The sequence below is a fragment of the Galeopterus variegatus genome, unplaced genomic scaffold (assembly GCF_000696425.1).
Source record: "Galeopterus variegatus unplaced genomic scaffold, G_variegatus-3.0.2 Scaffold1401, whole genome shotgun sequence".
In the NCBI taxonomy this organism is placed as follows: domain Eukaryota; kingdom Metazoa; phylum Chordata; class Mammalia; order Dermoptera; family Cynocephalidae; genus Galeopterus; species Galeopterus variegatus.
The window spans coordinates 32,578-53,991 of record NW_007727512.1 but is presented as its reverse complement, the minus strand read 5'-3'; the positions used below and the strand labels follow the sequence as shown (position 1 = coordinate 53,991).

The 21,414-nt window shown below is 41.7% G+C and overlaps 1 protein-coding gene, 1 long non-coding RNA gene and 1 other non-coding gene across 3 annotated transcripts in view; 2 read left to right on the top strand and 1 right to left on the bottom strand.

Moving 5' to 3' along the window:
* DNAJA1 (DnaJ (Hsp40) homolog, subfamily A, member 1) overlaps nt 1-6,405 on the bottom strand; it is a 13,689-nt gene extending 7,284 nt beyond the window's left edge. Inside the window, exons 1-5 of the mRNA XM_008576787.1 lie at nt 6,303-6,405; nt 5,074-5,215; nt 4,748-4,925; nt 1,907-2,011; nt 3-288 (exon numbers count right to left, since the gene is read on the bottom strand). Of these exons, the coding sequence (XP_008575009.1) occupies nt 3-288; nt 1,907-2,011; nt 4,748-4,925; nt 5,074-5,205 (701 nt within the window). The 5' untranslated portion in view covers nt 5,206-5,215; nt 6,303-6,405. The remainder of the gene's footprint in view (nt 1-2; nt 289-1,906; nt 2,012-4,747; nt 4,926-5,073; nt 5,216-6,302) is intronic.
* Nucleotides 6,406-6,588: 183 nt separating this feature from the next.
* On the top strand, nt 6,589-8,994 carry LOC103593730. Its single transcript, XR_550777.1, has 2 exons — nt 6,589-6,755; nt 8,786-8,994. It is a non-coding gene; the product is annotated as an uncharacterized LOC103593730 (long non-coding RNA).
* A 2,207-nt stretch (nt 8,995-11,201) lies between these two features.
* On the top strand, nt 11,202-11,275 carry TRNAI-GAU. The gene has a single exon. It is a non-coding gene; the product is annotated as a tRNA-Ile (tRNA).
* The last annotated feature ends 10,139 nt before the right edge of the window (nt 11,276-21,414 follow it).

Below are 21,414 nucleotides of genomic sequence, written 5' to 3'. Positions count from 1 at the left end.
CCAGTCCTGGTTCTTGGTCTCCTTCACCATGGAATGTTATCTTCTGGCCATCTTTCATGCCTTTGTCAATATGAACTTCTAGAATCTTCTTCTCTCGAACTATCTTTCTTCCGTTGCAGCTTTTACATCTATCCTTAGGACTGATCCGTTCCCCATGGCCCTGACACTCCATGCACACAGACTGAATTTGCTGCACCATTCCAGGTCCTATCTGATGAATTTTTATTTGCATTCCAGTGCCTCGGCAGTTGGGACAGCACTCTACTGCTCCTTTCTTACCACCTCGGCCTAAATAGTTTAAAAGAAAGATTATATGCAAATTTAGTAGCAAATATAGTAATGAATGTTTTAATAGGACAGTTCCTAAAATACTATACTTTTCTTAATATTTTCAAGGCCTGATGGAATGCTGCCCTAAAAATGTACAACTCAGACTTTTTTGATAAGGAGCCATCTCAGAATCTTGAATATGTTCCCAAAGCAAAATTCTTAGAACTACTTCATCTGTTAGATGAAACCATTTTAATGAGTTTATTTTCTTTAGAAGGTACCATATTCCAACAAATAACTTGTACTTATAAAAAGAGAATACCAAATTAATTTGATTCCGAACTGCATTTAAAATATACACATAAGGAGCTGGCCAGTGAGCTCAGCTGATTAGAGTGCAGCCTTGTAACACCCGGGTCATGGGTTCAGATACCCACACAGACCAGCTGCCACAAATAAATAAATTCACTTATATTTATTTAAAAAAAAAAAAGCTGGGGCCGGCCCATGGCTCACTCGGGTGAGTGCGGTGCTGATAACACTAAGGCCACGGGTTCGGATCCCATATAGGGATGGCCGGTTAGCTCACTGGGTGAGCGTGGTGCTGACAACACCAAGTCAAGGATTAAGATCCCCTTACCGGTCATCTTTAAAAAAAAAAAAAAAAAAAAGCTGGCTGTAGGATCCTTGTACTGGCCAGTGCCATTAAAAAACAAACAAACAAAAACAACAAAAACAAACAAAAACAACAAAACCTGGGCCGGCCCATGGCTCACTCGGTAGAGTGCGGTGCTGATAACACCAAGGCCCCGGGTTCGGATCCTATATAGGGATGGCCGGTTTGCTCACTGGCTGAGNAAAAAAAAAAAAAAAAAAAAAAGCTGGCTGTAGGATCCTTGTACTGGCCAGTGCCATTAAAAAACAAACAAACAAAAACAACAAAAACAAACAAAAACAACAAAACCTGGGCCGGCCCATGGCTCACTCGGTAGAGTGCAGTGCTGATAACACCAAGGCCCCGGGTTCAGATCCTATATAGGGATGGCCGGTTTGCTCACTGGCTGAGCATGGTGCTGACAACACCAAGTCAAGGGTTGAGATCCCCTTACCAGTCATCTTTTAAAAAAAAAAAAAAAAAAAAAGCTGGCTGTAGGATCCTTGTACTGGCCAGTGCCATTAAAAAACAAACAAACAAAAACAACAAAACCTGGGCCGGCCCGTGGCTCACTCGGTAGAGTGCGGTGCTGATAACACCAAGGCCCCGGGTTCGGATCCTATATAGGGATGGCCGGTTTGCTCACTGGCTGAGCATGGTGCTGACAACACCAAGTCAAGGGTTGAGATCCCCTTACCAGTCATCTTTAAAAAAAAAAAAAACCTAAAACACACACAAATAAAAGAAAGTGCTGATATTTTGCTAGTATTTCTCTCGGTAGTAGGTTCAGTTTGTTTTCTTCACACTGTACTCTTAAAGATTTTTAAAATTATTTATTTATCATTTTTGAGCAGTTGGCTGGTATGGGGATCCCAACCCTTGACTTTCAAAATTTAGACAGTGTACATTTATCAGTTTTATATATCCAGAAAGTCTTCGGCTTCATTTTGTTATTGCATGAGAGATGTTAAAATACCATACCTTCACATTTGTCACAAATCACATTCTTCTGCAGAGCCAGTTTTCTTGTTGCACCATTATATAAATCTTCTAAGGTTACTGACAGCTGATGTACAACATTTTTACCTAGAACAAAATACTGACCATTAAAAATGTGTCTAAGATACTGCCATCTCATTTGTGTTAAAGGTACTATAAAAAATGGTAAAGGATAGGGGCTGGCCTGGTGGCGCACTGCTACAGTGCACCGCATGGGAGCGCAGGCGGCGCTCCCGCTGAGGGTTCGGATCCCACATACAGACCGGTTCCCGCTCACTGGCTGAGCAAGGGGCGGGCGCAGCACCGAGGGTTGCGATCCCGTTGCCGGTCCCGGTCCGGTACGGGCGCGACACTGAGGGTTGCGGTCTGTTGCCGGACACACACACACACACACACACACACACAAAAAAAAAGGTAAAGGATAATGACAGATGAGCCTCACAGAGTACATCTGTTGGGCATCTACAACAATAACAGAATGTTCATCACATTATCACATATGATCCTCAAATGGTGATGTAATCACAGATGAGGGAAACTGGGTCAGAGATTAAGTAATTTGCCTAAGGACATAGATGTGGCTCTTAGAAATATGGCAATCAAAAACATTACCTACAAAAGACCTTGAGAAAACCAATGTTATTTAAATAAGCATATTTCACAATAATCCAAACATGCATTTCTGTCCCAATATATTCTTTGAAGCTTTCACTTGGTTTGGTATTGAGCAACATGGCCAATTACTTCATCCAAAAATTCTTTAGCACAATAGATTCACACTAATTAAGACTGGTTGGTGAAGTTGATGTATTTATTGAATCACCACAGAAAAATATCAATTCCTACTTATTCCTGCTTCAGTGGGAATGGCTCATTTACTGCTGGGCCCACAACGGTTATTTTAAAGGCTAAATTTCATACTCTATTAAGACTAAAGAACTGTATCTTTATTTTTGTTTTAAATTAATATAAATTTAAAGAGCCACACATGCCTGGTGGCTACAAAGGAGCGCTACCATGCTTCACTTAAATCTTAGAACAGGAAGTGGAAGTTTGAGATCACATAAGCATACTGAGAATAAATAAAGTCATGTGCCAACCCTTAAGTTAATAAGTTCTTAGCTAGTGATCCTTCCATGAGGACTTTATCCACCACAAAAACCTTACACCTAACTGAAAAAAGTTCTCAAGTCTCCTTTCTGCACAATGGGCCTAATGAACATTCTTTCTGCACGCTGAAAGCTGCCTTTCTCACTTTAACTTTATATAGAACAAAAACAAAGCTTTTGGGATTTGTTAAAGCACGTTTTCCAAAAAGTGACTTCTCAATGATCTAAGCCATACAGGGGAGTTTGCACTGACAACTTTTAGGTCAATTCTTTACTTAAAAATAAATTTAAATACAAAGAAAAAAGAGGGAAAAAAAAGAAGAAAAAAAAAATCACCATTACTCTTCTATGGGACAAATCATCCTAACAAGTTACTAATAAGCAAGTGATTTGGATTACAGATTTTATTTTTAAGGTAAATTCCTTAAAAATAAATAAAGATAATCCTTTACTTCATTGAAGTTCTTTCAAGAAAGACTGAGTGAACAATTTGCAAAGCCTTTCTGAACCTTAAAAAAGCTCAAAGTAGGGGCTGGCCCGTGGTTCACTTGAGAGAGTGAGGTGCTGATAACACCAAGGCTACGGGTTTGGATCCCTATATAGGGACGGCTGGTTAGCTTACTTGGGAGAATGTGGTGCTGACAACACCAAGTCAAGGGTTAAGATTCCCTTACTGCTCATCTTTAAAAAAAAAACAAACAAAAACGACTCAAAGTAACATTTCATAGCTTGCCCGTTTATTCTAAAACTGGGTCTACTCATCAGCTCTTGTTTGTCTGTATAAAACTATACTGGGCACAAAGTGATACTGACTTCTCTTCACTGGAACATGGTACTCCTATGAACAAGATTTCTACAGTCTGTAGGCCACTTTTCTGCTAAATATTAAATGCAGTCAACCCTCAATACTCACGGGTTAGGTTCCATGAGTTAATCAACTGAGGATTGAAAATACTCTGGATCAAAAATATTCAGAAAAAAAAGAAAAAATTATAACACACACACACGCACACACAAAAACAGTATGACTATGTAGTATCTATATCGTATGAGGCATTGTGAGTAATATAGATATGATTTAAAGCATACAGGAATAAGTGCATATATTATATGAAATACTGCACCATTTTACATAAGGGACTTGAGCATCTGCAGATTTTGGTATCTGAGGGGGGTCCTGGGACTAATTCCCAGCGGATACTGACTATATTTTGATATAATAAAGCTGAAGCAAGATTAAACAGGTAGCAGGCTATTTGGAGGCAATGAATCTATTTTCAGGCCTGGCTCTCCTGCTGTTGGCTTGCTATAAGTGCTTGAGGAAGTAACACACTCTTGATTGAAAAAGGCCACTGTACTCACCACTAGGTTTCTTGGGGTGGGGGTGGAAAAAAGGTCAAATAAGATCTGTAAAAAGGGCTTTGAAAATTACGTTTCTATACTTTGTTCCCTTAATTAGTGTTCGATAACCTATTAAGTTGGATATATCCAAGAGCTTTAGAAATACATTCCTTACCACTTGACTGGCCTATTTTTAGGTACATCAAAATCTCATTTCTAATAACTACACCATAAATTGAACAGAGGCAGCCTATGGTCAGTTTGTAACATTATACCAACATACAAACAACAATTTAAAATGGGTGAATTCTCAGGAATTTGCTTTGACCAACCGCTACTTTAATTTGCTGTGTGTGGACTAGATTATTCTTACCTCTCCTTTCTCTCTGCATCCTTCCTCCTCCTCCAAAAAACATATCAAAGATGTCCATGGGGGAGCCAAAACCGCCACCGGCTCCACCCTCTTTAATTGCCTGCTCTCCTCCTTTGTCATATAATTCCCTTTTCTTTGCATCAGAAAGAACTTCGTAAGCTTGAGAAATCTGTTTAAACTGTTTAGGGGGAATAAATTTCATTTTTTAAAAAACAATTGTTGCAAAGCATAGCCATCATATTATATACTCTCAACTTCAGGCAGTAATAGAAAAACACTATACATCTGACAAAGAACTATTCAGATATGTTTAAAAGTATACTTGCCTTCTCTCCTTCATTTGGATTCTTATCAGGGTGGTACTTCAAGGCCAGTTTCCTATAAGCCTTCTTCAATTCTTCCTGGGTGGCATTGGGTTTAACCCCCAAAACATCATAGTAAGTGGTTTCTTTCACCATTTTCTACAGCCTGAAACGAGAAAATGTAATTTTAGCCGGCTTTCAACTGGTGGTTTTAATTAGTAAAATCAGAGCTAAGGCAGAGCAATCTGTTCTTTGCCAAATCCACCTCTCTGAAACTTCACAAAAAAGGTAACAATTCCTGCGATAACTCAGCTAAAATTCTAGTAGACTAAATATAAGCTATTAAAAATTATCAGGGAATAATTCTGAAGCCTCTTTCTAGCAGCTGGTTCCCCCTCTCCCACACCAAAGCTTCCAAACATGACATACACGATCATATGGATTCTTCCTGTTCCCCTTCCCCACAGATGCTAACAGCAGGAATCAAAAGGAGCATTAATAGCTTCAGTCCATTGGCTGCTACGTTATCACTGTCTTTGGTAAATCCGAGAAACGCCACACACTCGCCAGAAAAAAAGACATTAGGGCACACGGGGCTGGGGGAGTGGTTTGTTACCCTGGTTATGAACACCAGCTGCAGAGAGGAAGCCCCCCGCCCCAATCCTTAGGAGTGTTTTTCAACCCCACAGCTTACAGCTTCTCCGCTTTCAAGGCCGAGCCCCTCGCGCTTTCAGGCCGGCGTCGTTTACACGTCGTTAGGCTCCCCCCGTACTTGGCACGGACCATTAAGGTTTCCTTTCTTTCTCCCTCCCACACTGGATCGAAGAGGTGGAAGGGGAAGCCCGGCCCTCAACAAAGAGAGGGAGGGGAGACAGAAGCGAAAGCCGCAGCCTCCGCCCGGCTCCTCCCGCAGCCCCTCGCCCCTGCCTCCCCGTGCGCGTGCGCGCAGGGTCTTCCACCCCGAGCGAGCGCGGGCGGAGGAGAAGCCTAAGGCGGCAGTTCCTGGGCGATCTCGGGCGGCGTGGGGACCGGGGGAGGACCAGGCAGGCTCACGGGCTCGCTGGCTGCCCGCCGGGGACGGGATGCCGGAGCACCACACCGGCCCACCAAAAAGGGAATCGCGGTTCCGGGAACCAACAACCCTCCCGCCCACGCGGAGCCAACTGCCTCCCCACCGGGGCTCCATCCGGCGTCCCGGCGCCGCCAATGGCGCCAGCCGGGGGAGAAGAGGAAGCGCGAGGGCTGAAACTCACCGGTGAACGGGCTCAGGCCCGTGAGGGAGAGCGGGAAGGAGCGCGAAGCTGTGCGCAGCTCGGGAACTGCCGCTCTTCCTCCTCTCACCGACCGTTCTGGAAAGTTCCGCCCGGAGCGCCGCAGCCCTCGTCTTTTGTAGCCGAGCCCGGGCGCGTCACCCGCAGGAAGTTCCGCCCCTGCCGGCCGCTGCCACCGCCCCGCGGTTACCTGGGCAACGGCGCGGGGGCGCGGGGGCTGGGAGGGGCTGTGCCGAAGGGCCTTGTGGGGGTGGGTGCAAGCCCGGGTTCCCGAAACTCATGGAAGCTTCTGGAGCCCCTTTCTCCACCCAGCTGCCCGAGACTGTGGAAGTCTCCGTCCGGAGCGGGCATGCTCAGGAGCGGTGCAATTCAGAGGCAACTCAGGGTTCCCAATCAGTGGGGCGGACGCCGCTCGCCAGGGCAGAGAAGGCTCGGGTACGGGGCCCCAGGCGGGAGCTGTGTCCATAAGGGGAACCTCTCTGGTCAAAGTCCTACGCCCCGCGCCGTCTTCTCCCCATTCTCTGTCGGCGTCTCTGATTTTGTTGGTTCTCAGCTCTGAGGTTCTGGGAAACCCGCTGAAGCAGAAATGCCCAGCTGGGCGGGCCTAGCCCCCAGACCGATCTCACAGGCCTTGGATCTTACTGTGCCTCACGCGCAGTCCAAAGCCGCCTAATCCGCCGAATTGCCAAGATGTTAGAGCTCTTTGTGTAAGTCCAGGTCCCTAGACACTCGTTATCTGCCTCGGACCTTGCTGGCTTCCACAGATTGAGCACAGAGAGTCTGGGATTGAACTAAACAGGGAAACGTCTGGAATGCCTTGATGCAAGGTGAAGGCCGTGGACTCTTCCCTGGTCAGGCTTTCACCCAGTTTGGCTACAGAGTAGCAGCAAGAGAGGCTAACCGAAAGAAATTATTATAATTATTTGACTTAACTTTTAAGTCCCGCCAGTCAGTGAACCTGGATCTACAGTCTGTAAAGTGAGGCTTTGGGCTTTCAGATGTTGGGAAGGGGACATAAAGGGAAATGGGGTCTGTCGTCTTTATCCAATACACAACAAACACATCAGTATCTAGCACCGAAAAAACTGCAGATGCAAAGGTGAAAATGAGGACTGGCCGGTTACTCACTTAGGAAAGCTGGTAACGCCAATGTCATGGGTTCTGATCCCCGTATAGGCCAACCTCCCCTCGTCGCCCCCCTCCCAAAAGTAATTGCAAGCAAAGTTGAAAATGCCCAGTTCACATCATTTAGACGTTATAGGGGGAGCCAACCCAGACAACGAGCAACAAGGGAAACCAAGTAGAGGTCATCAGGGGAGAGGCTCCCATATTAACCTGATGGATAAGGTGAAATTTTCCTAGGAAATTGGCAGTTGAGCTGAGTTTTGAAGACGGAAGAAAAGCATTTCCAGCAGTGGGCAAAGCACAGGGGGTGGTTACGGTGTGGGAGAATATGACGTTTTTAGGAAATTGCACGTAATTGGATATAGCCAGAGCTAAGGGAGCTGGATGGCTGGAGATGAGACTTCAAAGCTACTTCGGAAACGTTTTCGCTTTTTGGTACACCTTGCTGAGGGTATCCTGGAAGCAGTCCCATGCTACCTTTTCAGCCGTAAGCATATCGAACTTTATCCTGGAAGCAGTCCCATGCTACCTTTTCAGCCGTGTCGCTTTCATTAATTTAGACTCTGCATTCCAGTCACACACACCTATCTCCAGTTTCCCAAAGGCTCTTTTTCTTCATTTTTCTGCTTTTGCTTTGGCTGACAAAGAGCAAATTTCCCCAATCTAAGGTATTACCATCTTAAGCATCACCTCTGGTATAAAGTTTTTTTGTTAAGCCAACACTTACTAAAAGTGTAACATTGCCAGGCCGTGTACTAGGCCTTGGTGATTGATATAAAAATCATGTAAGTCATGGTCCCTGCCGGCAAGTAGCTCACCACATAGTGAGGGAACCAGAAAGGTAAAAAAGAACAGGTTGTGTGATAAATGCTAAAAAAAGGCAGAGTGTCGGGTGCTGAGTATCCCAGACAGAGAGACCAGCAAGTGTGAAAGCATGGATAATATAGAACAATGTACAAACAATAAATAATAAATATTGTTCATGTAGTTGTAGTCCTAAAGTTACTGCTTTACTAGGGCCGACCCGTGGCTCACTCGGGAGAGTGCGGTGCTGATAACACCAAGGCCACAGGTTCGGATCCTATATTGGGATGGCCGGTTAGCTCACTGGCTGAGTGTGGTGCTGACAACACCAAGCCAAGGGTTGAGATCCCCTTACTGGTCATCTTAAAAAAAAAAAAAAAAAGTTACTACTTTACTGTAATATGAATCGTGCATTTGTGAATCTAACAGCGGTTATGCATATTATCAAATCACTTTAAACAAGTTTCCACAATAAATATTACCATGTCTAGTGTTTCTTAAATATTGCCATGCTTAATGTTTTTTTTCTGCCTCAGGAATCCAACTGAAATTCCCACATCTTTGAGAAATATGCAAGTGTGATACAATCATGAAGATTTCTCCTTGAGACTGCCAACATAAGATTATAAAATCTGATATTCAAAATACTTTTAAAATCTGCAAGCTCATGTATTGAGTAATTCTTTACTAATAATAAAGTAAGAGCCATAAAAGTTGGTTTAAATAAAGAAAAATATGTACTTGTTTGCTTGTATGTACATGGAATATTTCTGGAAGGTACACGGAGATGTGTAATACGGTGTCTGTGGGAAGAGCTAGGTGCTGTGTAGAGGTGGATGGGAGGGAGACATTTTACAATGCACATTTTCGTAACTTGAATTTCTAATGTACTTATTAAAAAAATTAAACTTTCTTTTTTTCTTTTTTCTTTTTTTTTTGGTGGCTGGCCATAACAGGGATTGAACCCTGGACCTTGGTGTTATCAGCACCACGCTGTAACCACCTGAACTAATTGGCCCGCTCCCTAAACTTTAAAAAGTATAAAATTCCCTCCTCTTTATTCAGGCTTTGAACTAGTAACTTGTCACTGTAACAGCAAAGTTAGGTGATTCTTAATTTCCTTAAAAAACATCAATAGGTATGTTCTTCGTGACATTTCTTTTCTTTATAGAACCTATTTCAGTGGTGCTGAAAATATATACTGTTGAATATTCTGGCTTTTCAGTAATAGAAGTTAACACTTTTACGATGCATTCTTATTTACATAAAATACAAAAATATTGGCAATAAGTTTGTATGTGATCTTTTTTGTGTAGAAATGGGATCATAGGGCCGGCCCGGTGGCGCACTGCTACAGTGCGCTGCTTGGGAGTGCAGCGGCGCTCCCGCCGAGGGTTCAGATCCCACATACAGACCGGCCGCTCACTGGCTGAGCGAGGTGCGGGCGCAGCACCGAGGGTTGCGATCCCGTTGCTGGTCCTGGTCGGATACGGGGTACGGGCGTGACACTGAGGGTTGCGATCCGTTGCCAGTCACGAAAAAAAAAGACAAAAAGGAAAAAAAAAAAAAAAAAAAGAAATGGGATCATATTATGCATGCTGTTTGCAGCTTGCCCTTTTCAGTTTATCGTCATCTTACCATGTCAAGATAAATAAATCTACCTTGTTATTTTTAATGACTTCATAGTATAAAGCATGTAGGCACCAAAATTTAACCATTCCCCTATTAATGAACATTTCAGCAATTTCCAATGTTTTACCAACAGTTCTGCAAAGAAATTCTCAAACACGGCTTTGGGTATTCATGCAAGTGTTTTTGTAGGATGGGCACCTAGAATTGAAATTGCTGGTTCAACATGAATGAAAGGTTTTTTTTTTTTGTCTTTTTTCGTGTCCGGCAACGGATCGCAACCCTCAGTGTCGCGCCCGTACCGGACTGGCAACGGGATCGCAACCCTCGGCACTTGTGTCCGCACCCTGCTCAGCCAGTGAGCGGGAACCGGTCTGTATGTGGGATCCGAACCCTCGGCGGGAGCGCCACCGCGCTCCCAAGCGGCGCACTGTAGCAGTGCGCCACCGGGCCGGCCCTGAATGAAAGTTTTAAATCGTAATATAACTTCACATACTGGTTTGTAGTGCTTCCAGCAGTGTGTGAGTGGGCCTTGCCAAAACAAGATTCTGTCTTTTTTTCTTATTTGTTAAATCTTTGCCAATCTTAGAGATAAAAAGTGATATCTTACTGTTTTGATTTGAGGTTCATTAGTAGTAAGGTTAACCATCTTTTAAATGTTTAATGACTCTTCTGTCAACTGTCCATTCGTGTTATTTGACCATTTTTCTATGGTGTAACTCCATTATTTTTATGATATATAACAGCACTTTTATATTAGGAATAGTAGATGTTAGTCTATGATGTATTGCAATTATTTAATGTATTGTTAGCTTTTCACTTACTATCTGCTATATTCATTTTTTCGCCATATAAAAGTTTAAATTTTTATGTAGATAAGTTTTGACCTTTTCTTTTTCTCCCCTCCTTTCCCATCCCCCTCATCCTTCATTTGTAATATTTAGAAAGCCTTCACCAATCCAACATTATAGATGTATTCCTCCAGGTTTTCTTCTAGTCCCTTTAGGTTCCATTTTAAACTTAAATATTTGTTGCAGCTAGAATTTATTTTGGTATAATGGCTGAAGATTATTTGTAAGTAATGGAGCTTTATTTCTCTCCAAATGGTGAGTTAGTTTGTCTAAAACTATTTATTTTAATAATTTGTTTTACCTGACTAATGTGAAATGCCACTTTTAATGTACAGTAAATTTCCATTAAAATATATTTTATTGTATGGGAGGTCTAGTTTCCCTCATTGTTCCTTCTTATTAGAATGGTCTTGCATTTTCTTAGTATGTTTATTCTTCCAACTGAATTCAAGAATATTTATGGCAGAGGGCTGGCTGGTTAGTTCAGTTGGTTAGAGCATGGTGCTGATAACACCAGGGTCCAAGGTTCAATTCCTGTACTGGCCAACTGCCCCCCCCCCCAATGTTGCTGGCAGATTCCCCCAAAATTCCACTGTAATTTTGATTGTGATCACAGTGATTTTATATATCAGTTTGGGGGGAATTATCATGTTCATAATGTTGAGTCCTCCCACCCAAGAACATATAAGTGTACATTCACTTTCTTCGTTGTGTTTTATAGTTTTGATTTGGTTTTTACACCAGCTCCAGGGCTGGGCAGTTAGCTCACTCAGAGCATGGTGCCGATAACACTAAGGTCTAAGAGTTTAGATCCCTGTAATGGCCAGCTGTCAAAAATAAAAAATAGAAAAACCTAAGTCCTGATCATTTCTTAAATTTGTTACTAGGCATTGTTTTTTGGTTGCTATCGTGAATGGTTTCTTTTCTTATTATATTTTATTTCGGTGGGATATCTGTAACTCTCAGTAACCGTATGGCCAGGTCACAAGTGTCTATGGAGGTAGCTGGAGATGGCTGGAAGCATGGTAGGAACCAACACATAAGAGTTTGGGCACTATGCTATGAAGTTTGAATTTTATTTTGAAACCTCTTGAGAGACCGTGGAAGGTATTAGGGGTGGGGTGATATAACCTCTAACAGCAGATTTTTTTTTTTGGAGCACCTGTCAGGTGTTGTGCTAAATTCTCTACAAACGCTGCCATATTTTAATCCTCACAGTAACTCTTGATTTACAGAAACCCTTGTTTTACAGATAATTTGATCATATTCACATTTTACAGTGATCACTTAGGTGCTAAAGTGAAGGATGGATTCTTTGGAGATTTTATTTTATTTTATTTTTTTGTGGCTGGCCAGTATGGGGATCTGAACTCTCAACCTTGGTGTTACAACACTGCACTCTAACCAACTGAGCTAACCGGCCAAGCCCCTTAGGAGGTTTTTATAGTGAGAGATCAGATCAGAAGTGATGGGGCCTAAACAGTAGAAATGGAGAGGAAGGAAATATAAATATAGGGGTGGAATCTGCAGGTTATGGTGACTGGATGCAGAGGTGAGGGAGAAGGATTTCTGGCTTGAGTAACAGGATGGTTGAGGATGCCCTTCCTGAGATGTGGAGCCCAGAAGGAAGAGGAGGAGGAGGAGGAAGACGCAATGGTTTGGGCAGAATTGGGTGGGGGAAAAGATGAGTTCAGTTTTGGATACGTAGAACTACGGCTATACTTTTCAGCATGGTCTGAATGTTGTGTTTGTTCAAAATTCGTACGTTTAACTCCTAACCCCCAAGGAGACAGTTTTAGGAGGTGGGGCCTTTGGGAGGTGATTAGGTCATGGGATTAGTGCCCTTATAAAAGAAGCCCAAGGGAGAGCTCATGTGTCCTTGCCACCATGTGAAGACACAGCTCTGTATGTAAATGAGACACCAAATCTGCTGGTGCTTTGATCTTGGATTTCCCAGCCTCCAGAACTGTGAGAAATAAATTTGTGGTGTTTATAAGCTACCCAGCCAATGATATTTTGTTATAGCATATAGACTAAGACACCCCGATTCATAGCCAGTTGGTCAGAAGTACAGGAGGCACTGGACTTTTGGTTGTTGTCTGTAGTTGGGGTAGTCTTGTGGGTCTGAGCCCTTAACCTGTGGGATCTGCACTAACTCCAGGTAATTAGTGTCAGAATTAAATTGTAAGAGACGGTTGGTGTCTGCAGAGAATTAGAGAGCTGCTTGGTGTAAAAACCTTCCCACTACATTTGGTGTTAGAAGTGTTATTGAGTAGAGAAACGGTTTTCCTTTTAGACAGGGATTTTTATCTGTTTTGTTTTATGATGTATCCCAAACATTTAGAACACTGCATAGCACAGAGTAGGTACTCAATAAATGTTTATCGAATGGCTGACTGACTGAGTGAATATACATTGTGCTAATTTTTATGTTAGGCACTGGGTATATAGTTGTGAAAAAGCAGAGATGGTTCCTACTCCCATAGAATGTCCAGCCTAGCACTACAGTCCAGTGGCTTTCTTAAAAACATCAGAATGCCTAATTGCTGAGTCCAGAGTAGCATGAGCACTTTTCAGATAATTTTGCTTTTACTGTTTTTTTTTTTTTTTTTAATTCTAAGAAAAGGGTGTGGGGGTAGGAAGAGTAATGCATTTTGTTTAGTCTCTCTAAGTTAAAAGTCCACAATTTTTCCCAATGTAAAGACATAATAGTGTTCTCTTTAAAGCTCTAGTCCTGGTAGAGAGCTGAAAAAGGTCATGGGGTATATTTGGTTTACTTTTTCTTCCTTTTTTTTTAAACCTGAAGGAAGATGGTTGTACATACTATTGAAGAAAGGATGTACAGTAAACATATTTATTGCTGTGTTTTTGTAAATTGTGGAATCCTTTGTCTATGAGATCCTGACCTATTTCTTGAGGTCCTTTGTATGCAGTTTGTTGATATGAATATTCACATTGCTGAAACTCTTTTCTTAAGAAAAGGAAAAAAGAGGAGCTTAAATTGAGTGTATTTAAAGATTTTGTGCTTGTTCAGCACACTTCAAATGATGTGTCAGCTACTATTCTTTGTCTCACCCTGTTCTCATCCTGGCAGTCACACAATCAAGGGAGACTCCAAGACTGGGGATATACCTGCAAAGTGGAATGAAGAATTAAGGAAGAATAATGCTGCACAGGGGTGAAACTGAACAAAATGACTTTTAATATCCCTTCCAAATCTCAAACTCTTTTTTTTTTTTTCCCTTTTTTGTCTTTTTTACTGACCGGCAACGGGATCGCAACCCTCGGTCTTGCGCCCGCACCACGCTCAGCCAGTGAGCGGGAACCGGTCTCCACATGGGATCTGAACCCTCGGCGGGAGCGCCACTGCGCTCCCAAGCGGCGCACTCTCCAGTGCGCCACCGGGCCGGCCCAAATCTCAAACTCTTGATCTACATAATTTAAACTCCTAAATCCTATCTGGCATCATTACTTGAATAGTTCAGTTGCTATCATTTTATTATATATATATATATATATATATATATATATATGTATATGTCTTCTAGATAATTATTTTAATTCACCTCACTTTGCTATCAAATGTTTTCTAACTTTATATTCCATCTGAATTTTCTTCTCTGCACATAAATTCTAATGCAGATATGAATTGTTTGCCCTATAATCTTTTTGTCAGAAAAAAAAAAATTGATGGAAGGAAATCGTTTCAATTTGTTGTAAACAATTTATATGGTGTTCCATAAACAAATGATATGACATCAAAATCTACTCTGCAAGATTTTTTAAGTATCTTCTTGCACCTGACAACAACTTAATTTTGTTTGAAAATCAATGTATTATGAACAAACTTTACAACATCTTCAGCAAAACAAAGAAGAAAACGAAAGAAAAACTCAAGCAGTGACCCTTATGCAAGGTCTTCTCTAATGCTTTTGATCAATTGTGTTATCAACCTGTGAACATGCCTCTATCATAGCATTTGTGTAAGTGTGTATACTGTATTGTAAATATTGATGGCAATGCCTTCTTCCAGAAGGGTTCATAGCCTCTCCAAGGATACAAACAAACAAACAAACAAACAAACCCAAACACCCCAAGATGCCATAAATTAAAAGTGTGGAGAATGAAATACTAAAAACATGGGTAGAGACAAAATGGAGTCAGAGACAAAGCTAAAAATGCATATAGGGATGACCTTCACATTTGTTACAGCTGGGCCATGAATTTGTCTCTAAGCTGATAGCCTCATTGGTCCCACAGTTCCTGGTGACTGAAGACAAAAAAACAAACCCAGTACTCTGGAGAAGTAAAACTATTCGTGGAACTGATATCAGATTGGAATGTCTCCCAGGGATGCTTATAAAGAGCACGTTGTGTTATGTGAGAAGTGTCCTTGACAGCATCCCTGACTGGGTGACCAGTTCAGAGGGATGCCTCTCGTAGCCTGATGGCAACACAACAAAAGACAGTTTATTGGGATAAAGTAATGCTTCTGAGATGGAGGACTGTCTTGGTAATCATGGCTTAACAACATTATATCTCCAGCATCTAACACAATAATTGGCATATAACAGGTGTTGGGAAGTGTTTGTTAAGTGAATGTCTACTGGATAAGACACAGTTCAAAGACTCCCTCTAGGAAGGCTCTCCTTATTACCAAGACATGAAGTCTTTTTCCCCACCCCTGCATCCCTTTTGTAGCTATTTAGCAGTATATCTATGAAATATTTCTTCTACTGTTGGGTTAAACTGACATTTCAATATTTTAATATTAAATTTCTCATATCTTCTCCAAGTACAGGAGCGAGGCCAGGGGTGGTGTGTGTGTGTGTGTGTGTGTGTGTGTGTGTGTGTGTGTGTGTGTGTGTGTGCATACTTGCTTTGCTGGTGGTGGTAGTGGTGGTGTTGGGTCAAGAAAGTACTGTACTTATCCAACTGAGAGGCCAGTCCACAGTGACCTTGTCAATGCTATTGGCTTAGATCTAGACTCCCATATCTAGTTTGTCCTTCAGTGCAGAGATGGTCTGGTAATGGTGCCAAGGTGGGCCTTTACCATTAGTCTCTGTGCTGAGCATCAGGAAAACCTAGCCACATGTGGTGGCTAGGGACATTAGAAGGGACACAGCACTGAGCTAGCAGCTACTGACTCAAGGATTTTTACAATCCTGTTGGGAAGCTGGGGTTGGGCTGAGCCCACAGGTTAAAGTTCAGTCATTTTAGCTCCTAGAGTTAGAGGCCGATGTCATTGACATCGTCAATGCATTTTGGAGCAGAAGCTTGGTTCCTATGTGCAGCTTTCCACAATGAAAAGTTACGATGTTGTATAGTCACAGTGATGTCTCCATTGTGACGAAGTGATGATGAAGATGCTTAGCTTACCTTTTTCTTGCTTCAACAGCAATGGCACTGACAGACCTAGGACAGGAAACTGGGAAAGGCAGTTTAGTAGTTAGGAGTCTGGATTCACGGGCTGGCCTGTTAGCTCAGTTGGTTAGAGCAAGGTGTTATAACCCCAAGATCAAGGATTTGGATCCCCATACGGGCTAGTTGCCAAAAAAAAAGAGAGAATGTGAATTCTGGAACCTGACTCCCTGGGTTTAAATCCTGGCCCTGCCACAAGCAGGTTACTTATCTTTTGTGTGCCTCAGTTTCCTCATCTGGAAAAGGGGATAATAACAGTACCTAACTCATAGGATTATTGTGAGGACTACATGAATTAATATGTGTATGTGTATGCAAACAGTGTTTGCATGTAGTAAACATTATATAAGTGTTTTCTAATAATAATAGCGGTCATAAGAATTACTATCCTATTCAAACAGAGGAAAGAGTATAGCTGTATTGATTTACTAAAATATTGATTGGTGCCTACTGTGTGCCAGGGTCTTTTCTAGGTCAGTGAAACAATGTTGACCATGACAGACATAATCCCTTCTCTTACAGATGGGGGCACAGATGTTAAACTCACATTTACACAAGTATATGTCCTAATAGGGAAGTTGAGCTTTGACCCAAATTTCAGACATTTCAGTCTTAAGAATTCTAGCACACAGTAGGAATGGTGTGTTTTCTTCCCCCCAAAGAGAGTGTTCTTGTTATCTAGTGCTGTTTAACAAACTGCCCCCCAAATTATTGGTGACTTAAAGTAACGGCAATCATCCATTTGCTCAAAATTTGCATTTGGGACAGAGCTTAGCAGGCACAGCTCATCTCTGTTCTGTGTGGCAACCGCTGGGATGGCTTAACTAGGGCTGGAGGATCCACTTCCAAGCTGGATCAGTCACATGCTGGCTGTTGGCAGGAGATCAGCTGGGGCCTCGGTTCTCCTCCATGTGACTAGATTGGACTTCTCACAGCATGGCAGCCAGATTCTGAGCAGGAACACCCCAAGAGGATAGGCCATAATGTGTAAGCACTTATCAAGGTTCAGCTTGTATTGTGCTTGTTAATGTCCCATTGGACTTCACTCGGCGAAGTCCAGAGTCAGTGTGGGAGGGAACACACAAGGGTGAGAATTCTGAGAGGTGAGAATCAATAGAGTCTACTAAAGTATAGACTACCACAGACAGAAAGGCTACATATGCATTTTCTAAGATATTTTATGTTCTTTTTTTCTCCCCAATCACATATGCTATATCCCCCACCCCCAGCTCTAAATTATCCAGGGAGAAGTCACATAGCTGGGAAGTAATGTCTCTTCAGTATCAAAGCCCTTTGGAGAATGGTTAAAATTTTTTGTTACAGGCTATATAATTTATAATAATATTATAATATGTAAGCAGAGGTTTTATTCTTGTTGAAAGTATAGTGAAGAAAGAAAAAGTAAATTCAATGAAATTGTGTTATTTTGACATGGAGAGCTGAAGCTTTGCTAGTGAAAAGGGTGACAAGGTAGGGGGTCTCAGGGTTGTCTGAATAGCATAAAAGTGTGGACATACAAATTTGTTGTCAAGAGGAGTCGAATCATACTCAGGAAAATGCCAGTTGGCATCTAGTCTGAAGTGTAATGAGAAAGACAAACAGGAGAAAGAGCAGCTAAGTCAACATCTGAAGGTTTGGCAGTAAGGGTACTGACAGGATCAGGAGAGTAGAATAGCTCAGAGCTAAGCCTGTGAAAGTTGCAGGTATGCTGGAGCTGTCCTCTCTAGAAAGAAAGCTACTTATGGGGAGGGCCCATGTCTACCTAGTTAACTTCTCTATCCTCTACACCTAGCTCACTACATCAAGGTTTAAGGAAACTGCAGAGTTAGAAATTATTCCCTCTCTTTGAGATCCTGAAGCCATAAAAATAGAGCGATCCTTTAAAAAATACGTATGCTGTCCATTTCACCCAGATATCCACATGACTTTTTTTTCTTTCAGGTCCATACTCAAGAGAGGCCTTCTATAATACACAAAATATCCTCACCAGTATCTATCCTGCTTTATTTTTTCTTTATAGCATTTATTCTCTTCCCTGTAGATTGTATGCCTCTCTCCTGCAGATTGTAAGCTCCTTGAAAGCAGAAACTTTGTTTTGTTACTGTTGTAGTTCCAGCTCCTAGAAAGATGCCTGACATAGAAGGTGCTCAAAGAGTTGAATGAATGAATAAGTGTACCAGCCAATGGACAGCTAGAGCTGCACTGGTTTCATCTGATTGGTGAACGGACCCTGGACAGTGTGGGATGCAGGTGTCCATGTAGATTCCTTTTTTTTTTTTTTTAAAGATGACCGGTAAGGGGATCTCAACCCTTGACTTGGTGTTGTCAGCACCACGCTCACCCAGTGAGCGAACCGGCCATCCCTATGTGGGATCCGAACCCGTGGCCTTGGTGTTATCAGCACCACACTCTCCTGAGTGAGCCTCGGGCCGGCCCTACCCAGAACAGTCTTTACCACACTTCCTCAAAAAGAAGGTAGAAAGGTTATGATTTTAAACACCTTTAAGATTTTTTAGTACCTTGAAAGCTATAATTTGTCATAGCACAAAAATTTCAAGTGCCCCAGTCTTGTCATCGCCACAGACAACACAGACTTCATTTGCCTTAATGTCCGTAGTCTTCTTCAGGGCTTTACAGTCCTTCCATATTCCATATTAATACTACATATTAAACTTACACTCTAGATTATAGAATAAAATATTTTTGGGGCACATAGATTCCTACAGCCAGGTCCCTCCTACTAGACTAGTCGGGGGAGCTAATCTGACAATACCAAGAGCCTAAGCCCTCCTATTCTGGGAACCACTATTGCCTATCTGTGATTGTGAAGTTGATGCCATGGATACTATAGGATTCAAATGGTTTGGGGATGGTACAGAGGGCAGCCTCACCAATCTTTGAGGTAGCCAGAAAAGTTTTCTAGGTTCCAACCCAAGAATCTTGACTGAGTGGGTTCAAGAAATTGAAAGAAAGCCCCTGTATTTGGGCATGCAGAGAGGCAAGGAGAGGGTGGTAGATGGGATTAGAGAGACAAGGCTGTCTCTAGAACTAAGACTAAACAAGGAGTTTGTTCTTAATTTGATGAGCAGTGGAAGTCCATGAAAGGATTTAAGTAGGGGAGTGACCTGGTCAGATTTGTGTTTTAAAATATTTTCTCCAGTTGCAGTGTGTGAATGGATTGGAGGGGGAAAGTGAATTAGGAAGAAAAGAAAAAAGAACATTTGAGAGGAAATAGCATGAACATCAAGGAATTCAATAAACTGATGTATTGGGGTGGGGGGAAGGGTAAGAAGTTTAAAATTGCTGGTATAATGCTGGGAATAAAGAGGTGGTGGAAGGCAAGGTAATATAAGTTAGAAGGGATTCCTGTGTCTTTCTTCTAAATGTTTGTAAGAAATTTCAGATTGGATCATCACAAAATCCACAATTTACACAAATAAGAATTGTTGAGTTGAAATAAAAGTTCTAATGAACCATCAATAGTATGAATGTTTATTTAGTATTTGGGGTTACAGTGACTATCCCTAAACTCTTGGAAGGTAGATCCTTAAGAAAGTTAAGCTATGAAATCAGCACGTGTTTTGAGAAGTTAGCCAGTCCCCAAAGCAGAAGTTGAAAACAATAAAGTGTAAATTATAGGTAGAAGATTTCAAAGTAAATTGTAGGTTATAGTTTATGAATACCTCATCATGTTTATGCTGTGATGTATAGAAAAGAACTTCTCTACTGATGTGCCAATTATAGGTAGGACTACCAAGAATTTGAAAAGATTTTCATTAAAAAAATCTTCATCAGAAATTGTATAGCTATTTCATCATATAACCTAATGTCATAAAGTTTATATTCACAGAAATATGCTCAAGTTTTTCATGAAAAAATTTAGAAATACTTTATTTGAATATTTAGCCAAAATCAATATTATTTTTCTAAATACTCTGTTTTTAATAATTCTTGTTTGTAATTATAAAGAAAATGTAATGACATTTTTTCCACCAAATTCCTCATAGACCTCCCCAAATCCCTTCAAGTTTACCCCTGTGTGTTCTGCAAATATTATAATTTTATCTTTGTTGTATGACATAAAATAGTTGGGAAGCAGTAGGAGTTATTAACTTATCTAAAAAAATAATAGGAGGAGTACCTTGGGTTGGATTCCCCCAGAAGCAAACACTGACACAAAGATTTGAGTGCTAGTAGTTTTTTTAGAGATGATCCCAAGAAGTACCATAATAAAGTGAAAAAGTGAGACGGGATGGAAAGGAAGGCAGTACAAGGCGGGTTATGTGCAGGTTACCTCTCTGGCCAGCTGGGGCTTAGTCTTGCTGGGGAGCCTCTGGGGGATAGTGTAGTATATGCTTCAAAGTTGTTGCATCTGAGGGGTGAGGAAACATGTTAACCTTCTGTTTATTTTTTCTTTTCTCTTCTCTTTTCTTCCTCTCTCTCTCTCTCTCTCTCTCTCTCTCTCTCTCTCTCTCTCTCTCTCTCTCTCTCATTTATTACTTAATTTGTTTTGGGTGGCTGGCCACCATGGGGATCTGCACCCTTGACCTTGGTGTTGTAACACCTCGCTCTAGCCAACTGAGCTAACCAGCCAGCCCCCATCATTTCTCTACATCATTTTTTATTTATTAATCCCAGAGGCATAAATCCCCTCACTTCTGGCCACTATGTGGTCAGAGAAGGCTCCTGGGGCCAGAGGAAACCTGCAGACATCCTTGCAGTAAGCATTTTTTTTTTTTTTTTTTGCCGCTGGCCGGGATGGGAGAAATTTTTGAATATGGGAAACATGCAACTAAATTTATGCTTCACTAGGTTTTGGTCCTCAGTAATTTTTACGATTTGGCATCTGACCTAGGTTTGCCTACAGAGAAGAATATGTCTTGTCTTGTTCAGTTGATGTTGCCTCCAAATTATCTCTTGAGTCAGTTCACTTTTCTCCCTTTGTTCAGGCTGCCAACATCCTTTGCACTACATCAGTAAACTTCTAACTTCTCTCAACCTTTCAGTTCTTGCCCTCCCCTCCAATCCATTCTTCCTCACAGTAGCTACAGTGATCTTCATAAAACAAAATCTAATTATGTCACTGCCCAGTTAACTCTTCAGGGGTTTTTCATTGAATAATGAATCCACATACAATTCCTAAGTTGTTTACTATCTGGCCTTTGCTCAGATCTCACTGTTTTCCTTCCACCACTAACTCCGTTGGACTTTCAGCTCCATTGGACTTCTATCATGCCTGAAAGAATAGGCTAAAAGCCCTGCCA